The sequence below is a fragment of the Drosophila subobscura genome, chromosome O, assembly GCF_008121235.1.
Source record: "Drosophila subobscura isolate 14011-0131.10 chromosome O, UCBerk_Dsub_1.0, whole genome shotgun sequence".
Lineage (NCBI taxonomy): Eukaryota > Metazoa > Arthropoda > Insecta > Diptera > Drosophilidae > Drosophila > Drosophila subobscura.
In genome coordinates this window covers 28,006,104-28,028,917 of record NC_048533.1, presented here as the reverse complement: position 1 = coordinate 28,028,917, position 22,814 = coordinate 28,006,104, and the positions used below count along the sequence as shown (strand labels likewise).

The following is a 22,814-nucleotide window of genomic DNA, read 5'->3' as shown; positions in this document are numbered from 1 at the left end:
CAGCATTCGCTTGTGCATCAAGAACGTGGCCACAGAAACAAATGCCTTCCGCTCCATTAATGACTTCCCAGGAGATGGAACACAAGTTGTTAACATTAAAGCCATAAATACATCTGCTAGGTTTATTTTGTTTGCCTATTACGCATTTCAAGATATCAGTAACTTGTCTGTGGTTAATCTTGTCGTGGCTTATACACACACACACATGCATGTAAGTATATATACTTGCTATCTTCTATCAACTATATTTATACATATATATTTTCATTTGATTTTTTTTAATGAATATCGGAGCTCTTTTGTGGCTCTAAATTGTATGTTGCTGCTAGGTTAATTATACAATTTCTTTGACAATAATTACATAATGCTAGAGATACACGTCTAAATCTATATATATGCAGATTTAAAGTTTAGGTTTTGTTTGCTTGTGTATGTACGGGTGAGTGTAGGTAGATGTGAATGCGAAATGGGCGGGCGTATGTTGTGTCCGATCGAACGTTCACCAGTGGCCTGGCCGTCGTCTTCAACTGCTCGCCAGTGAAGCGTTCAGCCAGAGTACACAGTGAGTGCATGCATGTCGGATGTTCGGTGATTCAGGGGGGGAGAACTTGGGAGATATTTGTGTAAACGGGGAGGGGGGTGCATGTTTACTACATGTTTTAAGCGCTAGTCTTTACTATATACTAAAAAACTGTACAGCTAATTTACCTTAATTATTACTTTATGCTTTTATTTTTATTTCCAGCATTTCTTGGGGCAGGGGATTGTGAACACTGTGCTGGGGCTAGGGGTGGGAGGTAATCGTGCTGGGAAGTATGGGAAGGAAGGGAGCGGATGATTAGTAGCCTAATTGTGGGGGTGGGGCAACGGTGCCGCTGCCGGTGCAGAACGGATGACAAACCAAAAATCCATATACGCATATTCAAGCTGCCAGCATATTCAGCTGATTTCGGCTGCCTGTTTTACTTAGTGCTGCGCACTATGCGTATAACCCTTGTGGACTATGAGGCGGCAGTCTGATCCTGCATCCGATAATTCTGGAATGTCTTCCACTCGCCGGTGTTGTAGTCAAGCCGAATATGCGATTCTACAAGACACAGCGTCGTGTTGCCATCATCCTGCCGTACTTTTTCCTGCATTAAGCAAAACAAAACAAAAAATCAAAATTATGCCGAAAATATCATCACACAACCTTACCTCTGATTCGCCTAGTTTTATGACCAAAACGTTTTCATTATTGGGTCGCGGATTCTCACGCAGACCCGCCATGAAGCCCAGAATGAGGGCCTTGTCGGGCCGCGAGACACGGTTTGCCTTGCGGAACATTTCATGCGCTTTGTGTACATGCTCATTCTGTAGGGAATGAAGCGTTAGTCAAAGTTAAACTAAGCCTAAAAGTTGCTTCAAAATCTTACAGAAAGCGAAAGTCCTCTCCGTTGTGGTGCCTGTTGCGTCTGCTGTTGCTGTTGTGCTGCTTGTTGCTGCTGCTGCTGTGGTTGTTGCTGCTGCGACTGCACTTGGACCTGCACGGTGCGTGGCATAACCGTATTCGTGGTGTTGCCCTGCTGGCCGGCACTGTTCGTGGAGGTGACCAATCGCTGCTGCAGAGTCGGAGCTGGCTTGTGTTGTAGCAGAATTTGCTGCTGCTGCTGCTGGCGCGGCTGCTGTTGCGGTGCCGTTACTGCCGCAGCGGCCGATTGAGTAATAATCGTTCGCTGCGTACTGTTCGGCGCCGCCTGCACCTGCACCAGCTGCGGCTGCTGGCCCGGCCGCTGTATCAGCGTCAGGCCCTGCGGCAGCGTGGTCAAACCTCCACCAACGTTCGTCATCACCGGGCGTATGATGGTCTGCTGCGGGGACTGTCATTCAAAATGGTAATCAAAATGTTAAATTAAATTTATCCAATTAATATTCATAATTATTGCAATCCCCACAGCCTTGCAGCTGGGACTGCCACTTACATTTCCAATCACATTACTTGGCTGCTGTTGCTGCACAATAACGTGCTGGCCGCCAAGCGAACTGGTTGGAATCAGCGTGGGTAGCATCTGCTTTCCTTGCTGACTCGAATGCTGCTGCTGCTGCTGCTGCTGCATGTGCACTCCCGTCGACGGCGTGGTCTTGACCAGGCTGGGCGGACCTGCCGCCGTGGTTGTCATGAGCGTGGTCCCGAGTCCCTGCAGGCCGCCCACATTGCTGATCGGAATCTGCTGGTACATGTCGCCGCCAATATTCCGCAAAATGACACCCTTCTGGGTGAGTATAATCGTTTTGTTTTTGCCCGTCGTTGGAGACACATTCAGCGCAGAGACTCCGCCCGGGCCCACTGTGCTGGTTGGCTGCATCAGAACCTGCGACAGCTTTGGCTGCTGCGTGGCCGTCGTATTGGCCACGATTGTGTGCTGCGGATGGGGCTGCTGCTGCTGCAGCTGGGCCTGCAAGTGCTGCTGCTGTGCGGCCTGTGACGCTGGCTGAATGGTGACCGGCCTGTTCGGCAGCTGTACATTCTGTATGTTTAGTGTCGTTGACTGCCCGGCGGCGCCCACTGCCGCGGAGGTGGCCACCAGTGGCGGTGGGTTCGATGAGACCACAGTTGTTGTCTGCTGCTGCTGCTGGCGCACTGGTGTCATCACCACACCCGACGTTCCCGAGGTCTTTAGCAATATCTTGGTGGGTTGCCCTCCATTGCCGCCAGCCGTGGTCTGGTACAGCGTTGTCGTTTGCGGCAAGGGACGACCGTGTGTAAATGATGTCAGCGTGGGCAGCATCGGTTGCTGCTGCTGCTGCTGCGACTGCGACTGCTGCTGTTGCTGCTGATGCTGCTGGGGTGTGGCCAGAATATACTGTGTCTGCTGTTGCTGCTGCTGCTGCTGCTGTTGTGGCTGTTGAGATGTGACCAAGTGCTGCTGTTGAATCTGTTGCATCTGTTGCTGCTGTTGCTGGTGTTGCTGCTGCTGCTGTTGGGATGCTGCCGCAGCTGCACTCGATGTTCCAGCCTGCTGCTGTGCCCGCTTTGCTGGCTGTATGATCGTCTGCGATATAATCACCGGTCCACTGTTTGTGGCCGTCTTCAGCTGGCTCAGCGGCATCGTTTTTATGGCTTGTGACGGTATGGTTGTGGTGGTGGTGCCGCTGCTGCTTGCCGTAGCCAATGACTTCTGCGGGAAACAGAGGGAATTCATTATAAAATAAACAAAAGCGAAGTGTAATGAAAACCTACCGCTCGCTGGGCACTGGGGGACGAGGCCAGTATGACGGGTGTCGAGCTGTTGATCAGAATGGGCTGATGTTGCTGTGGCGCCTGCTGGATCTGTATCTGTTGCGCCTGGCCAGTACCCTGACTGCCGCTTGCCGCAGACGTTGCCGCTGCCGATCCTGACGCTGCCGCTGCAGCTGCTTTTGCCTTGGTGGATGTAATCTTCACGGAAATATTGTTGGGCAAATTGGCCAGCGGATTGGCCGCCTGTCTCAGCTGCTGCGGGGTGAGTATGGTGGTCGTGGTGGTCGCTGTGCTGGTTGATGGCGATGCTGTGGTTCTCAGCATGGGCTTGATGTCCAGTTTTTCCATTTTGATTGTGGTATTGCCCACGGTTGTTGTTGCTGTTGCCGTCGCGTTGTTCTGTCGCTTCTGCGGGGACGTGCGGATGAGCAGATGGGGAGGCCGTTGCAGTGTTGCCGGTGCTGCTGGTTCTTGCTGCTGTATGATGACACGCTGTTGCTTCTGCGATGGAGATGTCTCGATCTTTTCCAGCTTAATGGTGGCGGGCACAATGATTTCCTCGCTCTTGATCTCGATCTCCTGTTTAATCCGTTTTGGTGTATGGTTGAAGCTGTTGTTGTTGTTATTGTTGTTGTTGTTCATCTTCTTTCGCGCCGGTTTCTGCTTAGTAGCCTCGGCCGCTGGCGTCTTGGCCTGCTGTGGTTCTGCCACCGTAGTGGCCGGCGCCTGTGCAAAGTCCAACGTGGCTGTTGCATACTCTGGTGTCTCCGGATCGCACTCCATCGCCAGCTCAGTTTTGCTGGCCAGTTCGGGCCCCTTGAAGTCCTCGTCCGCCGGCTCCTCCAGGCTGCCTGAGCTTTGGTTGAGTCCCTGCGGCTCCATCTTGATTTCGAAGCTATTGTTGGCCGAAGTGGGCGTGACGGGCGTCTCCCCACCGCTGGCCGTCGCTCCATCTGTGGGCGAGCTGTCGCCAGTGTTGGCCGCTGCAGTTGCTGCCGCAGCGGATGCAGCCGCCGCAGCAGCCAGCTCCTTTTTCTCCTTGTTCTTCTGCTGCTCCTCCAGCTGCTGCTCACGCTTGCGCTTCTTGGCCGCCGCATAGCCCAGCGGCTGCTCTGTGAACTCGATTAGCTTGATGCCGCCATCCTTGCGGCCGGCGGGAGTGCGACTGAGGTTGGGTCGCTGGGCCGCGTTGGCCGGCACAGTGGCCGAGCGAAAGCCTGTGGTGGGCATGCGGGAGGGTATGCCCTTGAGGGGCGTGGTGTCCGTCATCTTGCGGGGCATGCCGCGCGATCGCAGCGGAATTGTGGGAGCCGAACCCTTCTTCAGCGACGATTGCGCGTCCGCCGACTTGTGGAGCAACTCTGTCCGCAGCTGGGCGCTCTTCGGCTTGCGCTTCAGTGTGAAATGCTTCACTGGAGCCGGCTGCTGTCCAACCTATAGACGGGGAAGGCAACAAAATTTCAATTTAGTGACAAGAATGAAGATAAATTGGCATTTGGCACCTACCACTGAGATCAACGCATTCTTATTTAGGTACTGACACTCCAGGGGCAGCATTCCCAGGTCTGAATGCTTATTCACCAATTTTCGCAAATCATTGACCATGTCTGTGAAGATGGGGCGCGTGTCCTCGTAGTCGGAGATTTCTGTGTTCAGCGAGCTCGTGGCCGGAAACGTCTTCATCGTCTCGGCCAGCATGGAGACCCACAGCTCCGAGTCCAGCCCGGCCACCTCAATCACCTCCTCGAGCTCGGCCTTCCACTGCAAATGCAAAAACAACATAAAACAGTTAGGAATTGCCCACAGAAACGACCCACAACCCTCACGCTCCCACCCACGCACGTACCCATACACGTACACACACTCACACAAATACTTAGCGACAGAGAGTGGGAGAGTGGGAGAGAGAGAGAGGTAGATTGGTAGAGAGAACAATGTGTACACAAAAGTAGAAGTGGCGGGAAACATTTTGTTAATATTTATTTCCCCCACTAGCAGACCGAAAAACATGAAATGATTGCTGCAGATAATATACGAGCAAACAAACCCATGCTCTCGCTGATTAGATTTACAAGTAACACAATTTACGGTTATTTACAGCATTAAATGTATTTCACCAACGCGTGTATGTGTGTGTGTGTATGTTCTGGTGTACTGTTTCGTTATACCCTTGCAGGTGGGAGGATGATAGAATTCTCATCAGGTGCGCACATGCCACAATCAAAACTATATAGATTCATGATCAGCACAACTATAGTCACATTTCAATGCGAATCATAGTTTCCACTTAGTTAAACCCCTGCAGCGAACTGCCAGGGTATATGCACTTCGGCGCACCTACGTTCGTTCATGCACTTTTCTCATTCATTTTTTTTGTACACCAACGCCAGCCATTTACCTCTTCCACCAGACGGCGCGGAATATGCAGGAAGCTGAGCAGCAACTTGAGTTTGACCTGTGTCTGCAAGTCGGGAAAGCATTCCTTGATGTTGCGCAAAACCTCTTTGTTTAATTGCGAGCATATTGAGCCGTTTATCCACGAATCGTTTGATGTTCCCAGTTTATTATGCAGCCACAGTGATGTGTCGCTGTCCCTTACGTTCGCCATTTTTTACGTTTACGCCAATACCCGCGCCGAGCACATGCAACTTTTAGCGTTAAACGATGTCCCGTACTCTTGCACGACACTATTTAATTGAATTTCCCAATTTTAATTATGTTTTACGACAACAAAACACACGTAAAATCCTTCGAAAATTGTAATAGGAAGCGCACGCACACGCACACATAAATGATGAAAAAAGTATTGCCACCAGTGGGACCGTTTGACCCTCGGGAAAATACCAAAAAAGACCATGTCATTTTCGAAATATACCGAAAATAATATTATCTAATTTTGATATTCCTGCTTTTTACTAGCTAACTAATAAATTTAAGAAAATAAATATAGTTTTATCCGATTGATAAATAGATTTTCTAAATTATTGGTTAATTTTAAGTACTAATTTGAAAAGGTGTTGCCACATGTGCTGCCAAGTGCAACCCTACCGCAGCATGTTTACATTTACGTTTTTCGTACAATTTGGGTTAAAACTATTAACCCATTGTCGACCAATGGTTAGGTGAAACATATTTTTCATGGGATGGAAATTCTAAATGATGGTGTCCAAAAATCGGTTCAAAAAGCACCCAGGAATGGCATGTCAACTGGCGGAAAGATCCTAATCGCAGCCACAGGAGGCGTTGGCATCGGACTGTCCATTGTTTGTGCCTCGTTTGTGGCGCCTGCTTTCCGCAAGATTTGCCTGCCTTATGTACCGGCGACGACGGAGCAAATCCAGAACGTCCTTAGCTTCCTGCCCAAAAATGCCACCGGCAAGTTGCTGGACATTGGCTCGGGTGATGGTCGCATCGTGTTTGGTGAGTTGCTAACTTTCGCTAAATAAATCAACGATCAAAGTTATGTTATCTTATGTAATGCATTTCAGCGGCGGCACAGCATACAAAGGGTCTCAAAACCGATGGCGTGGAGCTGAATCCCTGGCTGGTCTACTACTCTCGCTTGGCGGCGCTTCGTCATGGTGCAACGAGGCAGGCCAGCTTCTACCGCCGTGACCTGTGGAAGTTCAACATTAAAGATTACAATTTTGTCGTGATATTCGGTGTGGAGCAAATGATGAAGGACCTGGAGCACAAACTGATAGCCGAGTGTCCGCACAACACAAAGATCATTGCGTGTCGGTTTAAGCTGCCCAACCTGGAGCCGGAGCGCACCATTGAGGATGGGGTGAACACGGTTTGGTTCTATGATTTGAACAAACAGACCCGACGACAAGTGAGCGGCAACAGTTGAGGAATAAACTGAGGAATCTATTATTAAATAGTGTAGTTTTATTGTTCTCCATGCTAAGAAAAACTATGCTTAAGATAAATGCTTGAGACAGAGAGAGGAGAGCGAGGTCTACGCACGGGAGCAGCGTATCCCACAGAGCGAACCATTCGGTTGGTCAGTAATACAAAATTGTACGAAAATACAAAAAGAGACCAAGGACGGGGGACGAGCTGTGGCGTGGCCAGCCGGAATACAGAATACATTAAGGAACGATGGGCGAGCAAAATTGACACATTTACCACAGAGAAAACCGGCGAAATCCGCGAAACTGTTGATGCTAGAAACGGCGTCCCAAGTAAATGCATTTGCTTCTCTCCTCGCGATAGACCTCGACGAAGCCGATCTTCGTATAGAAGCTCAACTGTCCGGGATCCTGATCGGGCACACAGACGTGCACGCCAAAGCAACCGTTTGCCCGCAGTGCAGCCAGCAGGACAGTCAAAATGCGCTTGGTAATGCCGCTATCCCGATCCTGGGCCTCCTTCAGAGTGGCAGCAGTCAGCACGGCCGGAAAGGAGCCACTCACTTCGACGGGACACTCCTGCACCTCGTCGTAGCTGTTGTGAAACTGATCCATAAAATGAGCAATTAGCTTGTTCAGCTGAACACTTGAATCGTCCACGTCCGCGTCCAGCGTGGGAATCGGGATTTTGGGATACTTTTCACGCAGCTCCGCCATCCAGCACATTTGCATGTTACGCCGAAAGACGGTGACATCCAAGGCTGCGCAAGCATAGCCCACAAGAGCACCGCTCTCGTCGTACGCCACTATGCAGAGCTGGGGATTGAGCGTTATGTACGGGCCAACAATAGCGTCGGCGACAATATTGGCCACGCTCGCGGGCAGGGGATAGTCGATGTGGATGTGCTCGGCGCCCTCCAGTCCGCTGTGCCACTGCAGATAGGTGCGCGTGCAAATGTTGATCACGTCCAGCTCATCGGCGTTGCGGTACGGTCGCAGGAGATAATAGTTGGCCGTCGGTTGCTCCGGCAACTTGTAGACAAACAAATCATTGCCAGAGTCCACAGGCATGAGGCGCTGCAGATCGGCAATCAGTCCGCCGCGAAAGACCCACGGTTCTTGGTCGCCCGACATGAAAGCCTCCTTCCAGCCCTTGCTGAACCCTGCGGTGCAAAAGATTTGTTAGATTTCCAAGCGAATCGTGAGCAATGCTCAATGTTCACTTACACGTATAGCTACCCTCCGTGTAGGAGGACATGTTCGGCGGGAACTGGCCCAAGGCTAGCCATTTAATGTAGCAGTTGAGCAGCGAGAGAGCACCAGAGATGTCCCACACATACGAGTACAGCTCATGGCAGATTTCCTTGTTCTGGCAGTTGGCAATTTTGATCAGCAGCTCCCCGACGCTGCCGCAAAGCACGTCAAAGTTCTCGCAACGTTGCAGCCACTCGCTAACCTCCGGCTTGGGGATCTTGCTGGCGACGCAACGCTCCTTCAGCATGACATTCGCATTGGTCTTCAGCCAGTAAAACTCCTCCAGCAGCTTGAGCGCGCGACTGCCATGCTCAAAGGGTAAATAGAAGAGATCACACAGCAAACCCAGATCTTCCGTGGTGATCTTGGATGCCTCCATAGTCGTTCTGTAATTAAACAAAGTGGAAATTAGTTGGTTATCTTGTGGCTAGACCAGTTGGCATATACTCATGATCGTGTTCACGCATTTCTGTGTTCGATAGCGGGGATGAGGTTGTACTTTCCACGTGCATGCTCTGCAAGCAAAAGAAGAAAGGTTTTACTTTACTTCGCTTCAAGCTTAAATTTCCCTCTACTCACATGCACATCGTTGACAGACTCCATGAGCACATCATCGGTGACCAGCTTGATGATCTCCTCCTCCTTTGGTGAAACCTGCGAGGCTATGCTGCTGCTGCACTCCATGGGCTCATTGCCGCCGCCGCTAAGCGGACTCAGACTTGTATCGTCCAGCATTGTGTCCACGCTGAGGCTGGCCACTGGCTCCGTTTCCAACTCCAGCACCTGCTTCTCCTCCTCCAGAGTTGCGTCTAGCACCTGATCCTTTGTTTCGATTTCCAGTTCTGCGGAAGGATTTCCCCTCGATGCGATTGACTCGTAGATTTGATTGCCCAAATTCAAACCAACAGACTCAGCCTCAGCGCTCTTGGCCTCCATAATGGGCACTGGAACAATGGAGATTGGAATCTTTTTGGGCAGCTCAATGTTGCAAGCAGCCGTGGTCGGTATGGGATTAATGATGTCATCATTGGTGACCACTTTAGTGGGCGATACCAGGGAGTTCATCACCGGATTGGATATCGGGGTCATTGAGCTGCTGACGGTGCTGCAGACATCGGCCAATGCCTGCAGCTGGGTGGTGTTCACTTCGGGCACTGTCCGCGTATTTGTCGATGTGGTGGTGGTGGTTGTCAGACTCATGCAGGTGTTGATCGATGGTATGATGGGAATAATGGGCATAACCATTTGAACTTGCGGCTGTGGCTTCGTTATGGGTCCCCAGGCCTCCTTCTCCACAAAGAATTCCGGCAGCCAGTCCGAAATGGCATTCCTAAAAAGGGAATTTAATCACATAAAATTCATCAGAGGCGCTGCTGTACTCACTTCAGTGCCACCCGTGGATGGTATACGTTTTTAGAGAGGAACTCGGTGGGCATTTCATCCTCATTTTCAGTCTCCAGTTTGATATCGGAACTCAGCGAGCTGTTCATCTTGGAATCCATGCTGCAGCGTGACCACGAGGCCAGCGAATGGATTGCAATGAAGTTGGCGTAGAACTCACAGTTCGGATTGGTCATCACGCCGCGCAGATGGGGAATCAGTTCGGGGGAGCGACCCGTATACGGACCGAGGAACACGCGCTTCTGGTCATAGTCGTTGGCATGCAAGTTGTCCCAGATGCACGGCGGACGGCGCAGCACCTCCGTTATCTCCTGTATCGACTCAATGGATATCGTCTTCGAGATGACCTTATCTCCCGTCCAGAGGATGTCGATGTCCGTGTTGAGCTTTGACCCCAGGGTGTTTAAGTACTCAGATTCCTGTACCGTCGGCACGGCACGGGTGCCACAGTACTGCGTGGGGCAGAACAGAAACTTGGGGCTGCCCAAGTGGGTGAAAATCTCATTGGTAACCGAGACATGGGCATTGGCGAACGTCTGGAACACCTCCTTGTCCACCTTCGACAATTCCGACTCAATGTCGTCGAAGAGCAATGCATAAGCCTCGCAGCCGAACTGCGACACCTGATCCAGCTTGCGCTTTAGCGTTGCTATCTCCTTGGGACTGCTATAGGTCATGTCCAGGCCGGGCGAGAGGGCGTAGTAGAAGGCAATGCCGGCTTCCTTTGCTGCCGCAATCAGACCTAGACGCAGAGAAATTAGCGGAAAACCAGACAACACGGAGAAGCACCTGCTTACTCGATAGATGATCCGCCTCCTCGACCGTGTATAGCTCTCGCCAGTAAGCTCGATGTTTGTAGTCGTCCTTGGGCGCGTACATGTATGAGTCCATGCCCATAAACTTGAGTTTGCGAAACAAACCCTTGCGCTGCTCCGTTGTCCAGGGGCGGCCGTAGAAACCTTCAATCACGCCGCAAATAAAGTTCCGCTGGGTATCCTGCTGGGACGCAAGCTGTGGGGCGGCGCCGGGTTCCATTTTTCTCAGGATTTAAGACGGCGAAAACAATTGTTATTTATTTCGCGTTTTTGCAAACTAGTGTTGGAAACGGCTTAAAGTGATTAGAAGAATGCGAAATTCGGTTCTTTTTTTTTATTGGATTCGGTATATTTGCGGTATATTTGATTGACAATTCCGCGGTCATACTAGTGTTTTGTTTTGTTTATTTTATTTAGTTTTTATTGTAATATGCAGCCTTTTATTGTTATACGCACTTACCGGGAAGATGATGAGCTGAAGTGTCAGGATCTGGTGCGGGACTACATAATGTCGTTCTACACGAAATCCTTCTTCGCCCTGATGCTCCGAGAGGTAACATTCAAAGACCAAATCTATCACCGAATTGATTCGGTTGCCTGTTCATATGCTGGGCTCTAGCTACATACACACGTGTCCTATCCGTATCTATCATTCCATCAAATGTTTATTATGTCTGGCCATCCAGATTACACTTCAATTCATAGTCATCACATGGGCGATATTCTTCATATTTCTGGGCGTGCCGCTGCTCTTCTGCACACTGTCGGTGCCCGGATGCATCGTTTGTCTATTCGTCAGCACGTACTTCGCCTTCTACGCCAAGGCAATGGAACTCATGAAGGTTAGTGGCATCAAATACCTAGTAGATCCTTAATCCTTAGCTCTTTCTTTAATTGTAGGTGAAACCCTCGCAGTCCCTGGTGGCAGAGTGCTATGAGCCATTCATTTTTCGCTGTTCCCCCAAGGAGGCCAGCTATGACATCTTCATGGAGAACTGCCCATACGATGAGGCACACACAAGGAAATTCCGACGTCGAATTGTGGCCACCATAAGTGTAAAAAATCACCATGCTGTGTACAATGCGGCTTGGATATGTCGCTTTGCCATCGCTCCGGATTATCCGTATCAAAAGATAATGGAGCCCATGGTCAATCTTGTGTCGAAGAACTGCGCCAACGGTGGCTATGGCTCGCTGGAGTGCACCATATCCGAGTGGCAGGAGAATGAGCGTGACTTCTATGACGAATATGGCTTTGTCACGCGTCAAATTTACCACAAAAAGATCATTGGCAGCAGTCTGTCGGTGATGAAGACACAATTAACGTTTCGCCTACACACCGATGACGGCATCCAAAAGCGAAATTAGTTCGATGCGAGTGCAATATATAGAGAATCTCGTTAAACTGTGAACTTTTAGCTGATTACTTAGACATTTCTTCTGTTGACTTCTCAGATTGCGTCCGACTATAAGCCAAAAGTGTTGAAACTCCTCCCCACCACCCGCTTCCAAGAGGTTGTAATATTTGTAAACAAACAAACAAAAAACATAGATAATAGCGTGTACATTGCTTTTGTCCTGTGTTTTTATTATCTCTGGTTTATTCTTTGATTCTATTTAAATAAATAAATAAAATATTTAGTAATAAATAAAATTTGCATAATGGTTTTAGCATTTATTTAGATGCCATGCCATGCCGCACATGCAACAAATGGCTTGGCTCTGGCTCTGGCTCTGTTTCTTTTAGCGCCTTTTTTTTTTTGCTGTTGTGTAAACTCTGCTGAAGGTACATTTATTGCTTTCTTTGATGCTTTAAGGAGTTTTGAAGTAAAATATATAATTTAGCAGAACGAATTCAATTAATATGCAGCTGCATTGTGTATAAAAAGCACGCAATGTTTGAACTAATTTGAAATCTGTATACATTTCGTATTTATTTGGGATTTTCCTTAGTGTTTGTTTCATTTCAAGTTACAATCTTCTCTCTTTTGTGGGCGCAACTAATTCTTAAAAAAATAAACTGGAGCTAACCCAGGTCGTTCCACGCCGCTCCGCACTGTAACTTTGTGTTTTAAATTTAGTTTTAGTTTTAGCTTCACTTGCATCAACTATTTAAAGCGTGTTTCAAAACTGGCTGTGAAATTAGCATAGTTTCCCATTATGTTTATCTGTTTCTTCCTTTCGTTTAAGGTAAAGTGTATTATTTTGGTTTCGTCGCAAGCAGCCTCCACTAGAGTAGTTGCAGATCCTGTCCTGTCTAAGCGTTCGCCTAGAAAAGCTTCACCCGGCGCTTCAGCTCGTTGCGCCTCCACTGGGGCAGGCGATAGAACTCGGATCTGGCGCACTGCAAAATGTGCTCAAACTCAATGTCCGACAAATGACGCTGCGGACAATAAACGAATCGAGGGATTAGCTAGCAATCGAGGCTGTAAGAATTACACTAAAGTTTACCTCTAGATTACAGCGATCAACGTCCGAGGGCAGACGATAGTTTGTGATAAGCAGTAGATGGTAAGGATAGATCTTGGCTGGCTCATGCACCAACATCGAGTGTGCCATATTGGGCAGGCTTCGTCGAATGAGTCCCGCCTGCGGATAGTGGTACGAAAGTGCACCAGAATATGTGCTCGAGGCGGGCAAATCGCCGCCCATCAAGGCGCGTCTATCTCCCTCGGTAATCGAATCCACAGAAGCTATAAAAATAAATAATTAGCGGGGATGTGGGATATATTTATGACCAAAAGCTTACCTTCCGATTTGCCACAGCTCAGATCTGTGCTATGCGTTTTGTCGCCCAGTCCTCCATAAGAGAAGTCCTGATTAAAATCATGAAAATAATAGAACATTAAACTCTGTATACTGAACTATCAAATATTCATGCAAAAACAGGAAGAAACCCATAAACAAGGTGCAAGGCGAACGAACTAAAACTAATTAATAAACAGAATGCCGATCAATCGCATACACCAAAAATACATAAATAAATGTAAAATAAATCAACTGTGGCACAACAAACATTATTTACGTTACAGCATTACAACGAAAGCAATCTTACAGTGGCACCATGCATCGTGGCGGCGGCAGATGTTGTGGAACTGAATGTGTGAGATCGTGGGGCCAGGCCGTATCCAGGTTTGGGTACATGACGCAGGGCGCTCACCACTGAGCAGAGTACGAGTAGCAGTTAGTGTGTGGCATGTGATTAGTGTTTGATGAGTGGGTTTATGTTTTGGGAGGCAAGGCAACGAATATGCATACAAACACAGAGATTTTTGGATAGCATAGAATATTAGGTTTTAGACACACAAGGAAGCAGCAGACCAACCAACCAGTTGAGTTTTTAATCAAAGTATTTTTGTTAATTAATGCCATCCGTGGAGGGGCAGCAGCCGACAGCAGCAAGGATGAGAAAGACACAAACGAATGCAGTCAGGGCAGAGTTTAGGTTGAAATGTTAAGAGTTATGGGTTAATAGAGTGATTCCATTGCCAAATACGTGTCTAGTTGTATATATTAGAGACTACAGCACAGCACTAATGAGAACAGAGGACAATCCAGCACCGGAGAGTTGAACTAGCAACATGGGGCAGCACTTACTGAGCTGTAGCCGTTGCGTATATAGGGCAGAGTAGTCGTTTTGAATCCGTATCCGGGCTTTGGTGGCGATCGATAGGAATGTATGGCTATAAACGTAATTGGCTATATATAGTAACGAAATCGAATCACACCCTAACAGACGAGTACGAGACTAGAATACGTTGCGCTAAGGCTAAACGATTTACCATTGTAACTGGGCGCATTTCCCAGCGATTTGCCCAGCGAGCCGCGATAGCTGGTGGACCGATCAAACATTTCATCCTCATAGAAGGGCTTCTGTGCGTCCAGATGTCGTGATGGTGACGCTCCAATGGGCGATTCATATCTGCAATGGAGTCGCAAAATGTATGGCTAAAGCCATGGGGAGATCATACCAAAGACCTACCTCAACTTGTAGATCGGCTCCTTTGAGGCTGAAGGCGTGCGCGAGGCATTGCGTGGATCAAGATTGTTCTGCTTCCACTTTCGGTACTTGGCGTGCTCCTTCAGATCCTTCGCAATGACCGAACCAATGCCAGAGTTGAGCTTCTCCAGTTGCTCGGCCTCGCGTTGAAGGCGTCTGGAAAAGGTTTATTTGTCTTAAAATTTGATTTTCTTCTCGTTTTTACTCGACTTTACCTTTGCTCCTCGCCATTTTTGGCATTGCCATTCGTTTGCTTGCCATTCTGCACATTCTCATCCTCGTCATCCGAGACGGGCACGCCCTTGTATGTGTCGCTATAGCGCCGCCTGCGCTCCGGATCCGTGTAGGGATAGGGCGGTGCTGGGAAGTCGTCCCTTTCGATTTTTGGCTGCTCACCGGGCAACGGCTTCTTGGCATCCGGATAGTGGGACAGCTCAATGGGTTCTTCGTTGTTCATGCCCGGACTCTTGGGACGTGGCGTTTCCGATCGTATGGCATCCACCAGCACCTTCATGGCACTGCGCGTGCGCGAATGGGGACGCGAGGGCGGACGACTACCGGCCACAGAGCCCGCATTGCTGGTCGTCGCATACGATGCTGGCCTGTGAAAGTGCGGCGAGAGTGGCGTCTTGTCATAGGGATCGATCGGCTTGCGCAGATAATGCGGCGCATCAGTCAGATAGCTGTAGGTGTAAATGCGCGATATATCCTCACCGATCGGACGGCCGTACTCGCGGAGTATCAGGCCCGGGCTGACCGTTCGATAATGCTGAAAAATGTATACAATAATTAGAAAACAATTCGTGTGCTCTTGATGGGGGAAAGTAACATGCAAAGTGCCGTGGATTTTGATTATAGAATTTTAGTATTCAAAATTAAAAAAGAAAGAAGAGAAATCATAAAAATTATAAAACAAACCTTGCGGCTAGAGGAATAAAGTGAACCGTTTATACTCGGAGTTCTGGAGCGGATGTACTGAAAACGAACAGAAATCAAAAAACGCAAAATGCAGCAAAAGAAAATTATAAAAAAAAAAAAAAAATCAATTGCAGTGTGTGTGAAAGGGTGTGTGTGTGTGGTGTGCGCGTTGCTTATCAATGTGCAGAGCATTCAAATTAGTAGCAAGAACGTCCAGCCGGCCGCTTTACCGTGATTGGGATGCCAAGTGATTGGTCTATTTGGATCTGCATTTACATACCATTTCGCTCAGTGCACTGGAACTCATGCGATCACATTCGGTGTCTGTAAAGTTGCCATTGGAGGCGCCGCCAACCACCGAAGTGTTGCCACCGCCGCCGTTTAGTATTATGCCCGATTCGGAGGGTCCGGGGCCGCAGCGTGGATGCCAAATGGCGCTGCCCTGCAGGTACATTTCCTCACCGTCGCCAAACGGATCGCCGCACTTGGTGCAGCGTGCGCACGTTGGATGGAAGTGATGGTTGTCGCCGGCCTGCAGCACCTTGCCGCTGATGAAGCGGTTGCAGTAGGCGCACTTGACGCCGAAACCCTTCTGGTAGCACTTCTCGCAGTACGGCACCGCATCCTTGCCCATATACTCGCCGTTGAGCACCACCTGGCAGGCCTTGCAGCGGAAACAGGAGACATGCCACTGCCTGTCGAGAGCGACCAGTGCCTGACCCTCCTTCAGCAGCTCCCCGCACCCAGCACAGTCGTTGGGATCGTAGTCCTCCTTCAGGTGCGCCTTGTGCGAGATAACCCCTCCGGTCAGCTGCTGGTGAGCTGTGGCCCGCGTGGGACTCTCCGCTGGCGGTGCTGGCGACGATACAGCCGTTTGTCGTGACGGCGAAACAGGTGCACCGCCACCAACACCACCACCACCGCTCCCACCCGACACACAATGCTCGCAGAGCACTTCCTTGCCAGTGTTGGTCACCTTGCTGCCGGACTTGAATGGCTGCTGGCACTTGGAGCACGTGAAGCACTTCTGGTGGTACGTCTTGCCCATGGTGCTGACCACCTCACCCTCCACATACTGCTGACACGTGGCACACTTGGTGCCGTACAGCCGCTGGTAGTCCGGTATGCAGTAGTAGGCGCTGTCTTTTGTAAAGAAACCGCCGGTGGCCAGGGACTTCTTGCACTGGCAACACTGGAAGCAGGCCTTGTGGAAGTGATTGTCGGCCACGCGCAACACCTCGCCAGAGCATTTTTTCGTGCATTTTGCACAGTAAATTTTTTGTTTACCTGCAAGGCGAGAGAAAGATCATCGATTAGAGTTTGTTTTAGTGCAGATAGATAAGAGTTTGGTTCGGTTCTATTTTAATAGACGCTACCAACCGTAGCCGCACAGATTACGTATTCCTAGCCGCAAAGCTGTGCTGCTGCTGATGTCATATGCATGTGATGCGATAATGCCCCAACCTTGCCCCGTTTGCTCGGGCATAGCCCCGGGCCCGGCAGGCACATACGAAAGCCCCGTTTGAATGATATACTCGTATATGCGTATGTGTATGTTCATTGTGGTTTTTGTTTGTGCTTGGATATGTACGTGAAACAGTTATGTATGAAACATTTTCCGTATCCCTTTTAGACTTTATTTCTACTGACAGTCTAGGCACACTCTTTGATACTCGGCACAGATACATAGATAACGTTCTAAAGGCGGCATGACTCATGCGCAAGGCACACAATTAATCTTATCATTGATAAGGCCAAGGGCGGTATTCAAACATACACGGCACACACTGTATATTATATATGTATGTATATTTTCACTGTTCATTAATGTACACACAAGTGTAGTACACTTGTACACTCTAGGCAAGTGGAACAGGTTAAATAGATCTGACATCTACATATAATACGTATCTGAACAGTTGTCATTCGACAGTCCACTCCACCTCTTGTGTAGATATATTTTCAGAACAGCAAATACAACAATTTTGAATACTTTTTAAAATCGATTCAAAATGTGAGCTGATTCTAAAGAGTTCATTCAGATTATTTGTAAAAGTAAACAGAGATAAACTTTAGTTCTTATCAACTGTTTGATCAATGACTGGGGCTGGGTTTTTGTTTTGCTGTCCATCTATCAAAGAGCATTGCGTAAGAGGCAGAGAATGTCCAAATAATCATATTTGTGTGTGTCCAAACAGAATTTAATTATGTTTTATGCTTTACATGCTTCCTCTCGCACGTAATTTCTGTTATGTATTCCCCCCCATTCGCTCTCACAACAGATCGTTGGATATGTTGGTGGGGAGAGACGCAAAGCCATGACGGCATCACACAAAACGTAACGAAACAATTTGTTGGCCATGACTGATGATGTTGAATGTTGATCTACCAGTCGGCCGGTTTCTTGTCGGTGCCAGTCGGCGGGGCCCCTGTGTGCGGTTGATTAAATAGTAATTCCAACAGATCTAAAACCAGCCAGTTGCAACCGTTCAAAGAGAAAACCATGTAAAGAGAACGGTTCTCTCTCCCTCTTTCTCTTTGTTGATGTGTTTCTTCCCCTCTTTCGTGTGTATTTCGGTATAAATTATCGATAAGCATGTTCCCCACTCCTCTTCCTTCCACAGGTGTGTGCAAAGAAAGACCAACAACTAAACCGTTAACTTTTATAATTATTATGACGTATATGGGACGTTATCGCATACAAAAAATTCTTGTACAGTTTTGTTTTTCTTTTCTTTTGTATTTAACTTTTAAATTTCTTGGTATCCACAACTCAAAACCAAGAATAAAACCATAAATTAATTCCCAAATGGCAGGTTTAAACTTTAAAGATGGTAATAGAACTATGCCGCAAAGTTTCGAAGCTTATCTTTGTTTTGTATTTATAGAAACGCTTTTAATAGAGACAATCTTAAACGAATAAATAAGTTAAATGTTTGGTCCCCTGAAAAGAGCATTTTGCCATGGAAAATGTTTGCTTGTATTCAAGACCGGATTGAAACTTAACTAGATAGAACTAACAACCTAAAGTTGACCTGAGATCCCATGTTGCTACCTGAGTAAAGTACAAGTACAATTAACTTTAATAAAACAAATACTCAGGGGAAGCAGTCCTTCCTGGGTGTGTGCTTTGAAGGGAGTAGTAAAATCAATAATAAGTCGTTATCATTAAAAAAGCCACAACCAAACCCATACTTTAGTGGGCATACATAAAAATGTATGTATGATCCATATCTGTACATCATTGATGATAAACGTAAATACAAGTCTGTATATTATTAGAGTTCGATGACGCAAACAATGAGAGAGAGAGTGTGAGAGTGATTAAAGTCGCTCAGCGAATTGTCCAATTAGAATGTCCGAACATCTGATAATACGGTTATTTTGTGTACAATTGGTTTTTTACGGTGACTGGGGCTTTCGTCACTAGCTTGGACTTCCGTCCAAAGTAATATACATACATATGTATTAAATATTTGCACTAGTATGCGTATTTGTGTTTGTTTAAATTTTTGTTTGTGTACGTGTTTCGTTTCAATTAATTTCATTTATGTCTGCCTGTTATCTGCCTGTTTATTATGCAATCTCACACACAGTGGAATTTGCATATTGATTTTGGCATTTTGTTTATTGGGTTTTCAGTGTTTTCCGCTTGCATTAGCAGATCCATGATAATTACAACCCAACTCTAAACAATTCCAATGTGAAAATTACATTTTCATGCAACAGTCAGACAAACAGAGAGCGAAGGAGAGAGAGTCGCGCCGAGTTGCCGCCTAGTTAGTATAATAAAAGTTTGAGCGCACATTTTCATTTCGTTTTTATTGTAATTACGGAGAGGATAGGAGAGCGATGTTTGTTGGTAGTGAGTGAGTGCCTAGTGGCCCGATGATGTCATCTGCCTCTGTAGCGTAGCGCCGCCATCGACCGCCAGCGACAACACGGAGCCGCTGCTGCTGCTTTTTTTTATGATTATTTTGGAGTTGTGGCAGAGCAGCCCGGAGACCAGGCAGGCCCGAGCATGTGCCTCAAAAACTGGTTGGTGGAGAGGCACTCTCGCATTTGAAATGTGTGCAAACAAAAAATCAAACCGAAAACCCGTCCAGCAACAAGAGCCACAGCAGAGCAGCAGCCAGGGGGCAAGTCCAAGGTTAAAGTCGCGCCTCGCCTGCATGTAGAACGCTCATTTGAAGCAAACACAGACCCCAGACCAGAACAGACCCCCCATGCGATTCGATTTTATACAACAAAACACAGTTCAAAGTGTCAAAAGGTCATTCAGCGAATCTTTTAATTAAATTTAGCCGTGCCCCAAAATGCTAGAACATCCCTAACCTTAAACAGAACGAATGACCCGAAACCCCTCACGGGTACACAACACTGTCATGGTCATGTCAGTGCAGCACAATGCGCAACGCACCGAACAAGTTCGTCGTCAAATCCATGACAGTGTGTTCCCGGGATAATGTCGAGGACAATGCAGGTCAAGGCAGTTTGCGGAAACAGGTGAAGCCTGTTGGGGGGGATTAGAGTCGAGTCATGTCGGCACAACAATACACACTAGCAACTGAAAATGAGCGTGTTTTTAGTCAAACAATAAATAATCCCCAGAGCGAAAGCAAACATCTCTCTCATGCATTCCACGCCCACACATTCGCACACCCACGAATGGTTCTGTGGAGAAGAGCAACAACATAATATATACAAATACACAGATCCCATACATGTGCTTGCTCGTACGTGTGTATATTTTATGTGTTCTCCGCATTACTCATCAACTTTATATTGCTTTGCAAAGTGTTATTTTATGCTGTGCTACCTGACGACGCACCGCAATGTGGTTTCTATGGGCACTACATAGTACATAAGGTTGCTTCAAAGATCATTCGAAAGTGCTTCCTGCATGCTTATTAGACGAAAAGTGAAAAGAGCCGCCGTCTGATCGGCAAGAGCACACACGAACCCACACACACACACGCAAACGGACTCCGATGACGCTGCAGTCACAAAAATAGCATTCAATTGGGCGAGCGAAAGGGGGAGGCTGAAAGAGTTGCCGTGCCTGAAGACGACAACACAAGAGAAGATGCCACTTTCTATGCAAGTGCTCTGACCTATATAACCCCGCCTGGGAAATGGGAAATGAAATGAAATGCAGGCGAATGCACCACACCACACCGCACCGCAGCATTCCACTCGAACAAGCTCTCGTGCACGAACAAATCAACGGATAAATAAATGAGAAAGATCCACTAAATGAATAAGAGGGGGCCGCACGGGGGCGGCGGCGGTGAGGCAACTTGTTTGGTTTGCCCCTTTCGTTTTCATTTGAGCACCAGCTAAAAAGGAAACCCCATGCAAGTCAATGTGCGCGCCTGTCATGAGTTCATTTTGAGTAGTTGCTGCTGCCTTTGTGGCTATTGTTGAGCCTTTTGCGTGGAGAGCGACGAACGGCGCTGCACATTATGGGGTCCCAGTCCCATCACCCCACTCCCCTTCGATGTGACTCGAAGAGACTCCTCGAAGCGAAGTCCAAGTCAATTAGGCATTTTAGGCACGCATACAACTACAAGTGTCTCCCATCTAGCCCCAAAGCCAACGGCAGCCACAGCACATGAACTCAATTAGGGCCAGGCCGGAGGGACGAGACGAACGGATTGAAGAGTAATTAATCACAGCATGGGAGAGCCAGCGAAACAGAGAACCAACGGTATATAGTAGGGTTCGCTCATGCACTGAAAGCCATAGAAAAAGCGTATTCAGCGCCAGATTCAACGGTAGATTTACAGGTATGGTGTGCTATGACGGCTCCCACGGGGGGACACAATAACGGTATCGTGTGTAATTGCAGTTGCATGCACAAGCACGTTGAGGTTTATTCGGTCAGGTTTTTTTCTGAATCGCGTTTCGTTCTCCTTCGGTTCTTCCTCCCTCCCATCTCCGATATCACACGTCGATTTGGGGCGCAGCAGTCGATGGCCGACGACGAAGCGACGGTGCGACAAACAAAACTTGTTCTTACAACAACTAATATATGACGTCACCGCAGTCGCAGCTGAGAAATAAAATAGGGAGTGGACGTGGACGAGACCAGACCGTGCCAATCACATGTGAGAGAGGGTACATGTGTGTGAGATAGAGAGAGAGAGAGCGGCCCAAAGATCCCCACACCTAATTTCGTACGGATTCGCAGCTGTCCAATATTGATTAACGGTATTCGCAGGCTATGTAGTTTCTTCCCTTTTCTCGTAACCATTCTCGGATACCTTGCCAAAGTCTGCTACTAATACCGATAATGCCATCAGCTTCTCTCTGAGAAGTAGCCAGACCCACGGCCCACCACCACCCTCTTTCGATGGCTTTGCGCAGACACACAAACACACAAATAACCAAAGGGAGAGATAGAGAGAGAGAGGGACAGTATGGCCAGATAACTTACCCATGGCGAGATACAGATACTGCTATGCTCTTCGCACTTGCGCCTGCAAAATGGGGGAGGGAAAGAAACACGCACACAAACACACACACCGTCGACACGCACGGGGAAAGCACAACTACACGCGCACAGGTCACCACTACTTCCTCTTCACTTCACTAACAAAATTTTTCTTCTGCTTAGATTTTTTCTATTTGTATATTTAGCCGTATGCATTCGCAATATCTACGCAGCGGTGCAGAGTACGCGTGTGTGGGTGTGATGTAGTGTGCTCAACGCGAACTTCCAACTCGTTTCGTATTTGGATGCGTGTATTGCTCTTTGAATTCACAAATGCCTTTTGCCGACAAAGATCACAGTGAAAAATTGTGGTTTAATATGCTTTTCATGCGACACAATTTCAAACGGAGCCAGAAAAAAACCGCACCAGCAAAGCACCGACGGCAGCAAACGAGTGTATCTCACAGATACGAGCCGCCTCGGTTTAAAGATACTTTCAATCGAATACACTCGATTGAAAAACTTATCGATGGTAATAGTCGAATAGCCGCGAATCACCCACCAAAATATACCGAAATACTTATAACCTTTCATTTTTCAAATATACCAGTAATATTCCAATGAAAATCATATTCATTAACTATTGAATATTGCTAGCTAGCGAAGACGCAAGTTTTAGTTTGATACGAGCAACCTCGGCTAAAAGATACTTTCTATCGAGTACACTCGATTGAAAAACTTATCGATGGCAATAGTCGAATAGCCGCGAATGACTCTCCAAAAAATATACCCTTTAATTTTGAAATTTAAATTTAAAACAAACGGAAAACAGAATCAAATAACTCTTAACTTATTCGCCTGATTAGCTTACCTGGTTGCGATCGTTTCATTATTGCTGGGGCTTTTCAGAAATACT

At 47.7% G+C, this 22,814-nt stretch overlaps 5 protein-coding genes across 10 annotated transcripts; 2 read left to right on the top strand and 3 right to left on the bottom strand.

Annotated features, from left to right (window-relative positions):
* Positions 1-91: 91 nt before the first annotated feature.
* Positions 92-6,026, bottom strand: LOC117895993 (negative elongation factor A). Its single transcript, XM_034803980.1, has 7 exons — positions 5,619-6,026; positions 4,727-4,981; positions 3,221-4,654; positions 1,962-3,158; positions 1,416-1,859; positions 1,198-1,353; positions 92-1,133 (listed from the first exon to the last, which is right to left on the bottom strand). Exons 1-7 carry the CDS (start codon positions 5,826-5,828, stop codon positions 1,002-1,004), a joined length of 3,828 nt encoding a protein of 1,275 aa, XP_034659871.1. The 5' UTR covers positions 5,829-6,026; the 3' UTR covers positions 92-1,001.
* Positions 6,027-6,324: 298 nt separating this feature from the next.
* On the top strand, positions 6,325-7,101 carry LOC117895995 (ATP synthase subunit C lysine N-methyltransferase). Its single transcript, XM_034803982.1, has 2 exons — positions 6,325-6,640; positions 6,709-7,101. Exons 1-2 carry the CDS (start codon positions 6,364-6,366, stop codon positions 7,071-7,073), a joined length of 642 nt encoding a protein of 213 aa, XP_034659873.1. The 5' UTR covers positions 6,325-6,363; the 3' UTR covers positions 7,074-7,101.
* LOC117895994 (protein O-GlcNAcase) lies at positions 7,092-10,824 on the bottom strand. Its single transcript, XM_034803981.1, has 6 exons — positions 10,527-10,824; positions 9,712-10,471; positions 8,908-9,658; positions 8,776-8,843; positions 8,302-8,714; positions 7,092-8,237 (listed from the first exon to the last, which is right to left on the bottom strand). Exons 1-6 carry the CDS (start codon positions 10,762-10,764, stop codon positions 7,390-7,392), a joined length of 3,078 nt encoding a protein of 1,025 aa, XP_034659872.1. The 5' UTR covers positions 10,765-10,824; the 3' UTR covers positions 7,092-7,389.
* A 104-nt stretch (positions 10,825-10,928) lies between these two features.
* LOC117899550 lies at positions 10,929-12,197 on the top strand. Its single transcript, XM_034809638.1, has 3 exons — positions 10,929-11,097; positions 11,231-11,386; positions 11,445-12,197. The coding sequence occupies exons 1-3, from the start codon at positions 10,975-10,977 to the stop codon at positions 11,910-11,912; spliced, it is 747 nt and encodes a 248-aa protein (XP_034665529.1). The 5' UTR covers positions 10,929-10,974; the 3' UTR covers positions 11,913-12,197.
* On the bottom strand, positions 12,108-22,357 carry LOC117899547 (actin-binding LIM protein 3). Of its 6 annotated transcripts, none has more exons than XM_034809635.1 (10): positions 21,902-22,357; positions 15,743-16,749; positions 15,463-15,519; positions 14,760-15,313; positions 14,527-14,700; positions 14,327-14,466; positions 13,600-13,706; positions 13,294-13,360; positions 12,996-13,237; positions 12,108-12,927 (listed from the first exon to the last, which is right to left on the bottom strand). In XM_034809635.1, the coding sequence occupies exons 1-10, from the start codon at positions 21,903-21,905 to the stop codon at positions 12,814-12,816; spliced, it is 2,466 nt and encodes an 821-aa protein (XP_034665526.1). In that variant the 5' UTR covers positions 21,906-22,357; the 3' UTR covers positions 12,108-12,813. The 6 variants fall into 6 exon arrangements, with proteins under 6 accessions (XP_034665526.1, XP_034665522.1, XP_034665521.1 ...); XM_034809631.1 differs by lacking the exons at positions 13,600-13,706; positions 21,902-22,357 and adding exons at positions 14,142-14,227; positions 16,843-17,038; XM_034809630.1 differs by lacking the exon at positions 21,902-22,357 and adding an exon at positions 16,843-17,038.
* Between the last annotated feature and the right edge of the window lie 457 nt (positions 22,358-22,814).